Below are 16,011 nucleotides of genomic sequence, written 5' to 3'. Positions count from 1 at the left end.
TGTCGTCAAAACAACAAAAGATAGCTTTAATTGTAATGAATGAGAATTATTAGCCTATGTATTTTATTTAATCAGGAAACAGAACTAAAAGACTATGTGTTATTTTACATTTGATTACTTTATTATGTTTCTGTAGTATTTCTGAATACTGGTGTTAGACCTACACACATTTAACATTTAATTCAAAGATTGAAATCAAGCTTCCTTGAGTTGTGTAAACTCTTAACAACAAAATTACCACATTGTAAAGACGCAATGAGTGAGCAAACATTTAGGCGAGATAAACATACTAAGAAAATTTTCAACAACAACAAAAAAAATTTCTATATCGTCATAAATATCATTATCGCAAATATTGTTGAAATATCGTGATAGAATTTTGAGGCTATATCGCCCACCCCTATTCAGAGCATTGGTGAACTCGTTGAACTCCGTTATGCACATAAAAACGCTTTGTCTCTTTGTGTAGTATGAAGCCTAAGACTACTTTGCTATCACAGTAGAAATCTTACAGCATGCAATCTGAGATCCATCTCTTGGCGAATTAGGTCTGCAATTTCAACTGCCAATACTGCAGCACAGAGTTCGAGACTTGAAATAGTAGGTTTGTGTTGTGGTGCTAGTTTGGCTTTACCTAAGACAAATCCGACATTACTGCTACCATTATGGTCGATGACCCTGAGGTAAGCCACTGCGCCGATTGCTTAAGTGAAGGAGTCAGAAAAAATTCACAGTTCTACAAGTTTTGCCTCAGAGGGATTGCAGTTGCTTCAGGTCCTGGAGGGACTCTTGCCATGTTCTAGGGATGCTAACCGATGACCGTTTGACCGATGGTTGACCGTATCAACGTTAACCGAACAAAGTTGTCGGTAGTCGGTTAAAAAAAAAAGTGATCTCTAATAGGGCTGGACAATAATTCAATATCAATATCTATCGCGATATTTTTTTTCCGATAACGGTGATATGATTTTTAAACACATTTTCGATATTTCAATATACATAGCAGCATTTATCACTGACTGACGTTAGGCGTGCAGCCGTCAGAAAGAGCAGAACAAAATTGGCTACTTTTGTGATGACGTACACCACAGACACGCAGCAACCGCTCAGAGCAGCGGTTCTCCAACGCGGCAAGTTTCAGCCACAGAATGAGCGCCCCTGACCGCAATACAAATGTGACTGAACGAGCTTCCACAAGTGAGGAGAAAGCAGACGAAATAGTTGATAAGAGACGAGAGACTTATTCAGTGGTATAAATTCAGTGGTGTTTCGGTGTTTCAGCGTGCTGCAAAAAGTGTGACTGCCGAGTCCGACTAGCAGCGGGAACACATCAAACGAGGATCAGGAGATAGACTGTGTCGATGCGCGCGTCCGCGGCCAGGAACGTCGCTTCCACACTCTAAAAATAGCTCACCGAAAGTTCTAATGAGCAGGTATCGCTCCCTGTGAATGTCCTAACGCGCACACACACACGCACACAACGCGCAGAATCCAGTTCTCTTTCTTTAGCGCCAAAATGTCTGTTTTTTCAATTGTATCCTCACAAGAACAGTCTAAATGAGTTAAATAAAATCTTAAATGAAAGTTAAGAGTAGCCTAAAAGAGAAAATTAAATGCGTAAGATCCTCTCATCAGCGACAGATCTTCAAGGGACAGCAGCCAATTTTGTCTGTTAACCAAAGAACAAAGGGGAACAGAGCAAATTACTCACTGATCTCGTCTAAAGAACGTTTGTAGCTTTAATAAGGATTAATCTATATTTAATTTACAATTTATGCAGTTCAGACTATTTGATAACCTTATTCAATTTCTGTATATTTCAGTTTTATTTACACACAAAACATTAATGGTGAACATTTTTGACTTTATAAAATGATTATCTCAAGTCTTGAAAAAAGTAAGACATATTTTTGTTATACATAGTTTAGTAGCCTACTTTTATTTTGGCAGAATTTATCATTATAATCAACTTAATTATTTCCTGGATTTTGTAACACCATAGTCCCTACATTTATGTAAATGAAGGAAATGGGATTCAAATTGGAAAAAAAATTCCCCCATTTTGTGCACCAAATGTAATGGCAAATGTAAATTTAAAAACAGAAATGCATTGCCATTTTACATCTTACATTTGTCATTTTGCATATTACATTTCAAACTGAATATTGCTACCCATATGCTTTCATAGTCTTGTAGCAGGTATTTAGAAGAGAATAAACGACGGGTTATTTCATTGCTTCATGTAGTTTGTTATGGTGCAGTACCGAAAGACTCCAGCAGATTTCATAGACTTGGCAAATTCATTTTTCAGAAGATTGTTGGAACAGACATCTGTTATGAGCATTCTTGGCAGTTTTTCTGAGGCTTTTATATTGTTCATATCGATATCGGAATTATATCGTATCGACCGAAATTAAGAAATATATCGGGATATAAAATTTGGCCATATATCGTCCAGCCCTAATCTCTAAATTAGGCTATTATAGACAGTGGACTAAACGCTACTACAGTTAGCCATCTCATTCCAATATATTTTTGTGTGAAGTGAACAAATCCCTCACCCTCAATTTTTCATAACTCGCCTTTTTGTACTTTAATAAACCAATAAAAACATTTGGCGCGAGGTCACAGCGTTTGGGTTCGCGCGCTCACAAGGTTTGCGAAAAGTAAAGGGTACAGGCTAAAACACTGGAGGTTAGAGCCAGGGCAGACGACAGGATGAAGCGTGCAAAGAAAAGTAGTGTGTGGGACCATTACACCAAAAAGAGTGACACAGATGTAAGTTACAACTTGTGTGATACAGTGCTTAAATACAGTAGGCCTACATCAACTATGATGTATCACCTGAAAACGCGACTTGTTCTATCCATTATTAGAAGGCACACAGTGAGTTAGACCTGCCTTGGCCGGTGCGTCTTTTACGCATTCTGAAGGTGCCGGTTTTATCGTGTTGCAATCTATTAGGCAACACTCCCCATCAGATGGGCTTAGATTTGGAAATACATTACATCTACATTTCAGTGGTTACAGATAAGGTGATGATGATCATCATCTTTCTTTATTATTGTTAGCACTAACGTTACCTCAAACTAAAGCGGCGTCTCTTCGGAGCTGTCATTTTCTTAAATGAGCCGCGGCAATGTTTCAAATGAGCTTCTAACGCTAGACTAACGCCTTTATTTTCAACGCGATCACCTTGTACCCACACCATTTCGAAACTAAGGAGCCATTTGTCCTCCAATTACATACAAGCTCCCCGGCGCCGCAATCTTTGCGGGATTAATGTTTCGCGCTGTAGGGGGTTTTAAAAAAGTGACGTGAGTGGAAGGGCGGCCCCGGGGCAGTGTGTGTGTGTGAGCGGGAGGCAGAGAGAGATGCGACAGAGTTGCGAAATTGCAGGCGCGGCTCAAAATGGCTGTTATTTCAAATAGTGTAGCATATTTTAAACTAATCGGTTAACCGGTTTCAACCTGCTAATGAGGCTCGGTGGTCGGTCAAGAAAATTTGTAGTTTTCGCCATCCCTACCGTGTTCCCCATTCTACTCATTCTAAGGAAGGGCTATTGTCAAAAACATGTACCTTCATGCGGATCGGATTCAGATCAAACCCATTAACAAGACGTTGTTGAGGGAGATGTCATGATGTTGGGCGCTGGAGTCAAAAACCACTCTGATTTGATCTGGCTTTTTTGAGTGGTAAACCGCAAAGATCGGCAGGAACCAACACTCCTCTCCCTCCTTCAGTGGTGGTGCGGGTTCAGCGTGGTCCTTCTCCAAAATTTTCTTCATGAAAGAGACGAACTATTTTTCCATCTCTGGTTTCTTAGTAAGTGTACACTGCAGAGAATTGAATCTATTAAGAGCTTGTACACGATTGTTAGGAAGTGTTTGTCTTGGCTCTCTGAAGGGCAATGGGGCGACCCAACTGTTTCCTTCATCCTTGTAAACCTCTGAATTCATGATCCTTAAGAATGCTGTGTCCTGAATAGATGGGGCTAGTTTATTATCGTTCTTGGTTCTTTGGAAAACATAACAACTAAGGTTGTTTTCTGAGGTTCTGTACATAATGCATTTGCGTGCCCCGAGGATAATACCACTAAAGCTCCCCGCTGTAAGTAGGGCCCTATAATTTCTACGATCACGGAATCGCGGACGGAATTGCGGAATTGGCAAATTAACGCGGAATCTAGTGTTAATGTGGAATTTTGCAGAATTTTACATATTTGGAATGAAGTTCTGTTTTTGTGTGGGAAAAGAACGTATGTCTGGGGAAAATGCAGACTGGGGAGGCAAATCTGGGTGACACAACCCCTCCCGTCATTTCAGCTGCCTCTCCCACTTCAAAACAATGAAAGCATGGGGAAGCGGCTCTCTACGGCTCTGCTTGACGCTAAGCCCTCAGTGCCGAGCAGTTTCCACGTGACTTTTATGCAGTGTTTCCCACACATAGACTAATTCATCGCGGTGCACCACAGAACCAACACCGGCCACCACATATTGTTTCGTTATTCATTTTTTTAACGCTATTTAAAACACGCAGCGTAGTCTTTCAGTTGAATTCTCTTTCACTGCTCTCCCTCCATCTGTTCATCACGCGTCTCTCTCACATAGACACACACACACACACAGCCCCTCCCCTCCGTGCACACCTCGTCTGTCTGAGGCGCGCCGGACTGGACAAAAGCGAAGCCAACTCAGCGAGCGACACTGTACGAGTGAGACCGAGTGTGTCCGAGAGCGCGCTCGACAGTGCGCGAGAGAGAGACACTGAGTGTGACTTTTATTTAAACTTGTATACACTAATATAATTTATTTTACTGGACAATTTAAAGCTCATAACCATTAATATTTTGTTGTTACCTGAAGTACTTTGAGTGCAGTGTTTGCATCATGCAGTAAATATGTGATGTTTGTTACCTCAATAAATTTAAGGTCATTCCTGTTTTATTTGTGTACATTTTAATCATTAACATTAAAAGCACACGTATAGTTTTTACGACTAAAATAACAGTAAAGGGTAAAAAAAAATTAATTCCCAAAAATGAAAACGGAAAAAACGGAATTTGGGAAAAAATAAAATGGAATTTGTAAAAAATTAAAACGGATTTTATAGGGCCCTATGTAAGGAGCTTCCTCTTTCAGGTTCATGTAACTGGTGCATGGCGAATAGGGCTGGGTATCGTAACAAAATTTTCGATACCGATACCTTGACTTCTATACCGGTTCCTGAATGATACTTTTTTTCGATACCAATTTTATCAATATTAACATTACCTAAAAAAAAACTTTTATTTTTTCAGTTTGTTGACTTTTTTTACACTCACATTTTGAGTCCGTAAAAAAGCACCAATGCTAAAGATTTCTATGTTTCCTAATCATTTAACAACATGTATTCTTTACTTCAATGAGCTCATTATTCCTGCCTTAACTTAATGCATTGTTTAACAATGAAACTGAATGAAAATTAATTGAAATGCATTACACACAGTCACCCCTCATTACAGATCACTCTAAATTGTAATTTAGACACATGCATTTTCTGTAAAGCTCCTTTGAAACGATATGTTTTGTGAAAAATGCTATACAAATAACAGTGAATTGAATTAAATATAGGCTACTGGGGTGCGGGATATATGCCTCACGCTCAGCACACATGAAGCTTGCGCAAAGCACTGGCAAAAGTAGCCTAATGATTATGGATGTGTCGGGAAATGATAGCAAGGATATATTTTAATTATTTATTAATGAACAAGTGTTTACTAAACGTGTTGGCTGCAAAGATGATTATTGCGAATTTGCGATGCTGACTCATCATCCCCGCTGTAGTGAACGCGCGCGCGCCTATATGGATTAGGTAATCAAACTATTTATTTCTAATTGTTTCGTTTAAAAGTAGACATATTTTGAACATATATAGAACTATTTCTCATGTCTGTGAGGCAAGTATCCTATACGCTGAGTTTTGGTTACGTGACGCGCTCCAGTTGTTGTAGTCGAAGGCTGATAAACTTTCTACTCTCGAGTGTATTCTGTGCGCTTTTAAGTGCCTTATCAGATTTACCGTGTTACCGGACTTGGCAGCAATTATCTTGTCGAAAATATTGCATCGTGTGCTTATGGCATCGAGTCGGGTACATAGAAAATATGTGGAAATGATCAAAAGTGTACCTATCTATTTGGGTTGGGACGCTTACACACACACATACACACACACACACACACACACACACACACACTCAAACACACACTACAGCCTCACATGCGACGAGGCACGTCTCTGGGCAGCCGCGTAAACTAGTGTTTTTCCGCCACAGCCAATCATGCTGCATGTTTATTGTTTCACTGACGTTGACGAGATTAACCACTTAGGTACCGAAACTTGGTATCGAAAAACAAGACATGTTTCGATACTCAGTAGTATCGAGGCAATTCGGTCCGTACCTAAAAAGTACCGAACTCGGTACCCAGCCCTAATGGCGAAAGGTAAGGGGTGCGACCATTCTCTAATTTATTGGTCCTCACACTAGGTATATGGGTGTTTCCCAAACATACCTCACCAACTACCACCCAACCCAAGTCTAACCTTTGGGCAAAGGGTGCATCATTCATGGGCCATTAATTTGTTGTCTGACCTTGTGCACCCTTATGATGTCTTTCCCCAGTAAGAGAAGGATCTGAGCATTGGTATCGAGTTTGGGAATTTGAGTTGCAACTGACCTCAAGTGAGAGTGATTCAAGGCTATATTTGGGGTGGGTATCTCACATCTGCTGGCCATTATTTGATTTCACTCTATGAGTGGTTGTAGAGCAAAGGAAGGACCTCCTGCGGCCGTTGAGATCATGAAACCTTCTGCCTTCCTGCCAGACATATTGGTAACTCCAGCACATGTCCGAAGGGAATAAGAGGAAGGTTCACTATCTATACTGAACAGCTTAAAGAAATATTTTTTGCCAATGAGCGATTACTCTGATTATCGAGTACTGCATACATTTCGACAACCTTCTCTGGCTGATTCTGAGGGAACACATCCACCAAGCAAATCTTAGAGCATGATTTCCCTTGACAAGGTGGGCTAGGGTGCACTACTGTGACATGGTGATTACTCTCGCATTCGCTACACTTGACAGTTAACTTGCAGTCTTTTGCCAAATGAGTAGGCTAGTGGATGTGCAACACTTGTAGCATATTCCATTCTCACGGAGGAAAGATTTTCTCTCCTTAATAGGTTTGGCTCTGAAAGTGCAACACTTTTTCAATGGGTGTGGTCTGTTATGTATTGGGCAGTACTTTCCAGGGTTCTCTACTTTCCTGTCACAATAAGCACAAAAAATAACCTAAGGGGAAATTGTCTCTTACAAATACCAACAAAGCTGAAAATCGAAGCTGAAATCAAAGATTTATACTTGTATATGGTTTAAAATCAACATGAAATTGGCACAAATCTATTATTAGAAATACTGCAAAACAGAAAATATATAAACAGAAAATAGATAAACCGGAGAAATTGAAGCACCCTTATTGAATGAGTTATTTTCAAGCGCTTAATATAAAGCATGCCTCCTGTTTAGAACTTGGATATTCCGCATGTGCAGTGGTTAAAACAATTCTGCATTTATTCTGTACAAATGCGGAAGGCCTGTACCAAAACTACAATGATATATCAGCCAATAATCAGTATGTAAGCAATTATCTGATTCTGCACTATAGGGCATCGCCCAATTGTTTAAAAACTATCAGTATCGACATCAGATGTCAATCTGAATAACCCTATCTGCAGAGAAATTTTATATATCTTTCGTATGTCCTACTACAAATGTGTACTGTTACACCCCTAATGCAGACGGTAATATCATGATGCCTTGGCCATAATAGGATTCATTTTATGGCCTGATTTGTGCACGCTTCATGTCTTTATGAAAATCAGTTTTCAGTGGCTGCTTATGCGCATTGTATTGTGACACTAACATTACTAAGCATTTTTGTGCTGAAGCATTGCAGGTACATAGAGGCCGAAGTGAGCCTTCCCTAAGTAGGGAGCTAATGTGCATGTGTAAGTGACTGACTCTGATGTGCTCTTGTTTGCAGACGTCCTCTCCAGCCATCATGGCAGTCAGGCTGTGTGATGTGGCTTCTCTTCTGAGAAGTGGCTCGTGGGCAGCCGAGCCTTGGACTGGGGTTTGTGGGACTTCTTAATTTTTTCTTTCATCACTGTCAGTCCAGTGTTATTGTGGGCTGTGCTGATTTTTGGCTGTTTATCTTTGGACAACTGCATCTAAGATCGTTTGATTGGGTTCAAATGAGTCATTTGTGTTTATAGGGCGCAGTGTCTGATTTATTTTAGGTTGTAGAACGTGATTCTGATCTGACAGTTGCATGAATTCTTACTTCCTTTCGTTTGTTTTGCTTTTCTGGCACTTTCCACAAATAGGGTACTAAATAGGGATGCAATTTAATTTTTTATTTTTTTTTAACCGACAACGTAAGCTTGTTTACCGAATCTGATTGATAACAGCTAACCAACAAGACTATTAACTTAGAATTAGACTTCAAAAAGCTGCATCCTGTTTGTTTTCTTTATTTTAGATAAGCACAATGTTTTTATTTTATTTTGAGTGTACACAAATAAAAGTAAACCAGTTTTGAATGATTGTCAGTATGATCATAAATGACAGAGTATTTCAAGTAGGGCTCTGAAGCGGTTCAAGGAACGAAAACAAAAAAAAAGAAACAAACGAAAAACGAAGGAACATAAACAAAATGAAAATGAAATCAAGTTTAAACGTTTGGAAAGAAACACTTAATTCAAATTACCATTTATCAGGTTAATAACATTATTTTGTCATTCGGTTTAAGATTTTAATTTGGCAGTCAACCAATCTTGAGTTCAAATTGTATGGCCTACTCAAATGTGACGTAGACGTGACGTAGAATGTGAAATGCGTGCACTCAGTTGTCAAGTCATCCTATGTAAGTCGCAAGGCAATGTGCTGCATTAGCTGTGGATCGCAATAGTTTATCCGAGGATGTATCACCATGGCAGATTATATCTGGCAGGTTAGTGTAGAACCGCTTCTATTTCGGAAATTTAAATTATTTTTTATATAATTAAACACCTTGTTGTCAAAGTTAGTATTGTGGCTTTATGCATGGTCAGACACTTGTGTCTGTGTCTTTATATTATTAATTTTTTTCCAAAATTAAGCTCAAATGGAGTTATGAGGTTTTTCACCAGTAAAGGTCAGAGATTTTTTGTCTGTCAATAAAATGACCACATCTGAGGTGCGCATTAAGTTTTTTTATCAACTTTAACAAATTTTATATGAAATAATAGCCTAGTTAACCGGTTCTAATAGCTCTGTTAAAAACATGGGCTTTAGTCAATGCTTTAAAGCAAAGATAACTATCAGTTACCGATTTCTACCCTTTTTGTGGAAGTGCCTTTTGTTCTGAGGTTTCCCTTTCCCAGAATACTTTCCTTTTGTTTGCATGGTGGGAATGACACTGTTTCTGGTGCTTTTGTTTGTTTGTTGGGTTTTTTGCATTTGTGCTGGTCTTTTTTTTATGATTTGACACTCACAAGCTCTCCTGTTGTTAATTTTTATTATTTCCCTGATGTACCACATCATAATGCTATTGGTATAGTTTGCAGAATTGGTTAAGGAGAATTTTATCTAGGCAAGCAAAATATCTAATAACTGATACCAAAATAAATAAAATCAAAATTCGAATCAAATCGAACACATATGTGAACAAAGAGGAATCATATGATTCTTGCGCTATATTTTAAATGATCCGAAGCCAAATTAGGCATTTTTCTGGAGCTTAGATAAAGCACAGTTGTTTTCTGTTAAAAATGATTTCCGTTTGAGCTCTTATCTCTCATCTGTCCTATTTTTAAATATGACAAATGAAGATGGCGTGATGCCAGGTCTGATTTCCATGACACCAAACACAATTTATGCATTATGTAACAAAACATAATGCACCAAGTTTGAATATGTGGATGTGTGAGTCAGGTTTGACAGCTATGGCAATAGAAAAGTTACCCTCAACAGCGTCTCTTTTGTCATTTTCCTGATTTCTTCACTCACTCAGTGTGTGTTTGTGCCTCTATAGCAGGTGATTGCAGCCATGGAGACTCAGCTGTCCAACGGGCCGAGCTGTCCCACCAGCAACAGCCCCAACAGTGTCTCCAACAACTGCATGGCACCTGTGGAGATGCCCAACGACACAGAAGACAGTAAAACCAATCTAATTGTGAACTACCTCCCTCAGAACATGACGCAGGAAGAGCTCAAGAGTCTGTTCGGCAGCATCGGAGAGATAGAGTCGTGCAAACTTGTGCGAGACAAAATCACTGGTACTTGCGGCTATCTCTGTAATAATTTTTCGATTTTTCTACTGAATATAGCACAGCGTAGTTTATAATCAAGGATTTAAAGTTCCAATTCACATGTATGGACAATCAGAGAGTACTATTGGTGTTAGGCAGCTGAGGCTACGAATGCACACTTAAGTTAATCTAACTGGAATCACTAAAGTTTGAGAGGTTCATGGATAAATATCTATCAGATATTCAAAGACTTGAAAATGTAAAAATGATCAATGCGTATTTACTGAATGTTGATGATATATGACTATTTGCATTGACTTTCAGGATAGATGTAATTTTTAACCATACAATAAATTAATGAAAGCAAAAAATTGGAGTTCCTTTGAGTCTCTGCACATGTGCCGACTGTCAAAATAAAAGTCCCGCTTCCAACATTTATTGGCCAAACTGAAAAATGCCAAATGTCAGACGATATTTCGGTCAACCACTAATCATCTGTATTTTTAAACAAAATCTTTTGTGAGTGAATCATTTAAATTCCCATCATAATTTTAGACTAAATTGTTCATTGATTTGTTCATAGAAGTTTTCTGCAACAAATTAAAGTATCTCACTGGGATGAATTGGTTGGGTCTCTCTTTAAACCCTCTTATTTGATTTGATTTTCATATGAGGCTTTACAGCTTACCTCACAGTGCATATTACAGCATACTTCCTGTGTGTTAGATACTGAACAGTCAGATCCATAACACACTGCAATTCTTATAAATCCTTACCTCGGTGTGTGTCTGTAGGTCAGAGTCTGGGTTACGGCTTTGTGAACTATGTGGAACCCAAAGATGCAGAGAAAGCCATCAACACTTTAAATGGACTCAGACTGCAGACAAAGACCATCAAGGTAAGGTCAGTCTGATATGAGACTGCTGTCATAGATATACTGCTCATGTGAGTTGGTGTGTTCCCGTCATACGACTCTACACTAAGTTTGTGTGTGTGTACAGGTATCGTATGCTCGACCAAGCTCAGCGTCCATCCGAGATGCTAACCTGTACGTGAGCGGTCTTCCTAAAACTATGACCCAGAAAGAGCTGGAGCAGCTGTTCTCGCAGTATGGCCGCATCATTACTTCCAGGATCCTCGTGGACCAGGTCACAGGTAAGATTTGACCGACCTTGTCACGCTGGGGTCATGCACTCTGTGTGCTGTGTTTGGCCAAATAAAAAGCACATTTAAAATATGGTTGCAATCACAAGAGTGTCATATTGCTATGAAAATTGTATGTATATACACCATTGAGCCAAAACATTATGACCACCTGCCTAATATGCTGTTGGTCCTCTGCGTGCTTTCAATCCGTGCCGACCCGCCACGGTATGGACTCTACAAGAGCCCTGAATGTGTCCTCTGGTATCTGGCGCTAAGGCGTTAGCAGCAGATCCAAAGGTGGAGCCGCAGTGGATCAAATTTGTTGGTTCAGCACATCCCACAGATGCTCAATTATATTAAGATCTGGGGACTTTTGAGAGCAGGGCAACACCTTGAACTTGAACAATGTGTGCAGTGTGACAGGGTGCATTATCCTGCTGAAATAGGTAGGTGGCATGTGTTAAATTAACGTCCACATGAATAGCCGGACCCAGGTTTCCACAGCAGACCATTGCCCAGAGCAACACACTCCCTACACAGACATGTTGTTGTCCCACAGTGCATCCTGGTGCCCCACTTCCCCAGGTAAACGGCACACGTACATGGCCGTCAACGTGATGTAAAAGAAAAGAGTCGTCGTTGGACTAGACCAGTGGTTCTCAAACCTGTCCTAGGGACCCCTCGCCACTGCACATTTTTCATGTCTCCCTCACCTAACACACCTGATTCAACTTATCAGCTCACTCCCGTTGGAGGGGGTAATGAATTCTACATGGTCATTAAGAGAGCTATTTTCTCTTGCCCTGGGTCACATACACACATGTCCATGGCCTTCGTCTTCGCTATGGTCAGACATCGCACACTCCTACCAGAACCTGTGTGGACGCAGGCATGCCGTCTCCTTGTGTTCTGTTGCATAGGGTTCAGCCTCCTCAACTATCACCAACCGCCTTCACAGCGAACTTCCCCCTTGCCGTGAACGGGTACTCTGTACAAGTGGCACCAATGGAACAATGTCCAGAGCCTGGACCCATGGCTACCGCTGCCCAGCCCAAGCCCAAGCCCCCCTCCATGTGGAGCATTCTCGGTGTGGGGTTGGACTCGGTTTACATGACCGCACGTCTTTCTAAAGATAAAACAGCAGTACCATATATAAGTATTTTCAGAGGTTCTTGGGACATATGGCTTCCTCCTGCGGTCATGCCGCTGGGGTTGATGCATATGAGACCGCTTCAGAATTGGCTTCAGGCTTGAGTCTCGAGATGGCCATGGAGGTACAAGTTGCTTGGCAATCACGCTGATCTGTCAACCTTGCATTTCTACGGGCAGGAGTTCCCACAACAGTCACCTCAGAGACGGGCTGGGGTGCTGTATGCAATGGGCACAAAGCCTTGGGGACCCTAGACAGGACTCCGACAGCACTGGCACGCCAATTGCCTCGAGTTGTTGGCCGTGCTACTAGTCATAAGGAGTATTATTTCAACTGTTGATTCAGGGGGCAAGCACATATTTGTTTGGATGGACAACACAATGGTAGTGGCGTATATAAATCGCCAGGGAGGCATCCGCTTACAACGCATGTCACAACTCACCCACCATCTCCTCCTCTTGAGTCAGGAGCGACTGCCGTCACTGCGCGCCACACTCATTCCATGTGTCTTCAATCGCGAAGCCAATGAGCCCCATCCCCAGATGGACTAGATGATACGGAGTTGAATCGGCGATGCACAAATTGGACAAATTTGGCTTACAGCTGGCCCTTGGACATGTACAAGTATGTGTTTCCCCAAGTGAGCCTGATTGCACAGACTAAGCAAAGTCAGGGAGGAAGAAGCAGTCCTAATAGTATCGCCATACTGGCCCTCGGAGCTCACCCTGTTGGTGATTCAGATTTCCTTGAAGAAAAGTACCTTCTTTCTCAAGGGCAGGGCCCAATCTGGCACCCACGCCAGACGTCTGGAACCTCCTTGTCTGGTCCCTGGAAGGGGACTATAGCTAACTTAGTGCAGAGTGAAACTGCCTGCTCTGCATGAAGGTCCTCTCAAGCACTGTATAACAATATAGGTTTCATGTTAACATTCCCCCACCAGGTACAATATTATGATTTTTTTTAAGCACATTAATAATGTACTCATTCTAATACATTTATATTGTACTGTACTCAAATCTAATATATTAATAAAATCATCTTTACATTGCTAGTAGGTTATCATTGCACAAAGTAAGACTCTATATTTAAGACATTATTCATAAATTGGAAGCGTTCTAAACTAATCCACTTCTCTGTAGCTCAATGCACACATTTAGACAGTCACTCACACAGATTGTGCAGCGCGCACACAGAAACATTCAGCAACACAGAAACTTCTCAATGCTGCCCTGCAAATTTTATCAATACAATAGTTTCACCACTGAAGAGCTACATTCTTTCTCAGCGATGAGTTGGTAACATTACTGTTTTCACTGTTAATAAAGAAATGTGGCACAGACAGGTAATTCATACATGCACGGTATCTCATTTAGGCTTGTAAATGAACAGAGTTAATAAATTACATTTTTCTGTGAAAAGAATATTTCGAACCGGAGTTTGTTAAACTGCAAGCTTCCCTGTGTTTTCAGAAAGCCAGTGCTTTTATCCACAGTGATTGCCAGGTCGAGAGAATTAAGTAAGCACTAGATATTTTTGTATTGTGCAAGTGTGAAGCTCTGATTGGGGGTTTGCGTCTCTTGATATCAGAGAACCCCAGTTATATTCCTTTGCTGGATTAAACCTTTTTCTAGCATATATATTATATTCTATTTATTCATTTTTATTGTGCTGGCATAGCCACTCAGTCTAAAACGCTGTTCTTGTATTCAAATTAAGTGCAGTCCACTGCTACGCATGTGGACATACTACTTGTATGGACAAGTAGTATGTGACAATGCCTTCACTCAGTCACATCTATTAGGTGGCTCTATGCCTTGTTGCAGTGCCTCTTCAGTAAATGGTATGTTTCCCGTGGTGAAGACCTACGGAGTTGTGGCATCGGGTCTGTGCTTACTTTTCTTATTCAGGGCCTGGAGAGGCACCTGTTGGGCTCTACCCTAAAGGTGTACGTGGCCACAAAAGTTGCTAACCATGACACTGGGTGGCAGGTCCTTGGGAAGCACAAACTGATCGTGAGATTCCTGAGAGGTGCACAGAGGCTATCCCTTCTTGGGATCTTTTTCTTTGGTCCCTCTCTCCCTGCAGAGAGATCCATTTGAGGCCTTGCGATTAGTTGAACTTAGCACCCTCTCTATGAAGACGGCCCTGATGATTGCGCAGACCTCTGTCAAGGGGGTGGGGCACCTACAAGCCTTATCCATTAGTGACTCGTGCCTGGAATTTGGGCCAGCCTACTCTCACGTTGTCTTTGGACGGATATGTGCCCAAAGTTCCCACTACTCTCTTCAGGGATCAAGTGGTGAGCTTGCAATCAATCCCTCCTGATGTCAAAGACCCAGCCCTGTCTCTGTTGTGTCCAGTGCACGCTCTGTGAATATATCTGGACCAAACGCAGAGCTTCAGACAATCTGAACAGCTCTATCTGTTAAGGAGGTTAGCAGAAGGGAAGGCTATCCCCCAAAAAAGAATGGCTTGCTGGATTGTGGATGCCATTCTGTGGGCTTATCAGGCCCAGGATGAACCTTAACCCTTGGGAGTGAGAGCTCACGTCATCTCTAGCGAACTGTGCTTCATTAGCAGACATGTGCAGAACTGCGGGCTGGGCTACACCCAACACTTTTGTATTTAAAAAAAAAAAAATTAGTTTTGTAATCTTCGCATGGAAACTGTTTCTCCTCAAGTCTATGGTATTAACAGGTAAAACTCTGAGAAACTGGTTGTAGTGCTTGCATTAGCACCTTTCCAGTAGGGCTGGGCGGTATGATGGTTTATATCGTTACCGCGGTAGAAAATGTCAACCGTAACAGATTTTTTTAATTCCGTACATACTGCGACATGTAAATAAGTGGGCGTGGTTAACTCACGTGCAGCATGCCATGTCAAAGAAGCATAGAGCAAGCAGATCAAGAGGATCCACAAAGAAATTACGTTTTCTAAAGAGTTGTTGTTAACGTGATATTTTCGGGGGAAAAGGCGGAGCAGTCAACTAGAGCAGCGCACTACCCTTAGGCTACAGTTTAGAGGAGTACACGTTCACAATGGGGAAACCATGAAGCTTACTTGACAACAAGTTCATATCAATATCGTAACGAATAGAAATAACTTTAAATAATGTATTTATCTGCATCTTTCCATCTCTTATGTATAGTTACTTTTTAAACACAATCGCATTCAGCATGACACGCAAGCGGGTGCCGTGGTAATGGACAACCTGCTTGTTAAAGCAAATATAATCCTGTACCTGAGGCAAAATTACTAAAAATGCAGCGCAAGTTATTTTCTAACTATAAACAGTTGGCCACTGAACCAGCTGATAAAATCTTCATTTGATTCGAAGCGCAATTACTACTTGACACTCAAATTTAACGTCGTATTTAACTGA

The 16,011-nt window shown here is 41.0% G+C and overlaps 1 protein-coding gene across 5 annotated transcripts in view; it reads left to right on the top strand.

Annotated features, from left to right (window-relative positions):
* Positions 1-16,011, top strand: part of elavl2 (ELAV like neuron-specific RNA binding protein 2) — a 42,047-nt gene that overhangs the window by 12,432 nt on the left and 13,604 nt on the right. For 2 of the 5 annotated variants that reach the window (XM_077202004.1, XM_077201990.1), the window contains exons 2-5: positions 8,086-8,175; positions 10,120-10,360; positions 11,128-11,231; positions 11,335-11,488. In XM_077202004.1, coding sequence (XP_077058119.1) covers positions 8,104-8,175; positions 10,120-10,360; positions 11,128-11,231; positions 11,335-11,488 — 571 coding nt within the window. In that variant the 5' untranslated portion in view covers positions 8,086-8,103. Of the gene's footprint in view, positions 1-8,085; positions 8,176-10,116; positions 10,361-11,127; positions 11,232-11,334; positions 11,489-16,011 lie in introns of all 5 variants that reach the window. The other 3 variants (XM_077201997.1, XM_077201981.1, XM_077202014.1) reach the window with 2 other exon arrangements.

Source organism: Siphateles boraxobius, unplaced genomic scaffold, assembly GCF_051911475.1.
Source record: "Siphateles boraxobius isolate OS27281-9 unplaced genomic scaffold, OSU_SipBor_1 118, whole genome shotgun sequence".
NCBI lineage: Eukaryota > Metazoa > Chordata > Actinopteri > Cypriniformes > Leuciscidae > Siphateles > Siphateles boraxobius.
Note: the sequence above shows the minus strand (reverse complement) of the source record. Positions and strands in the feature narration are given on the sequence as shown.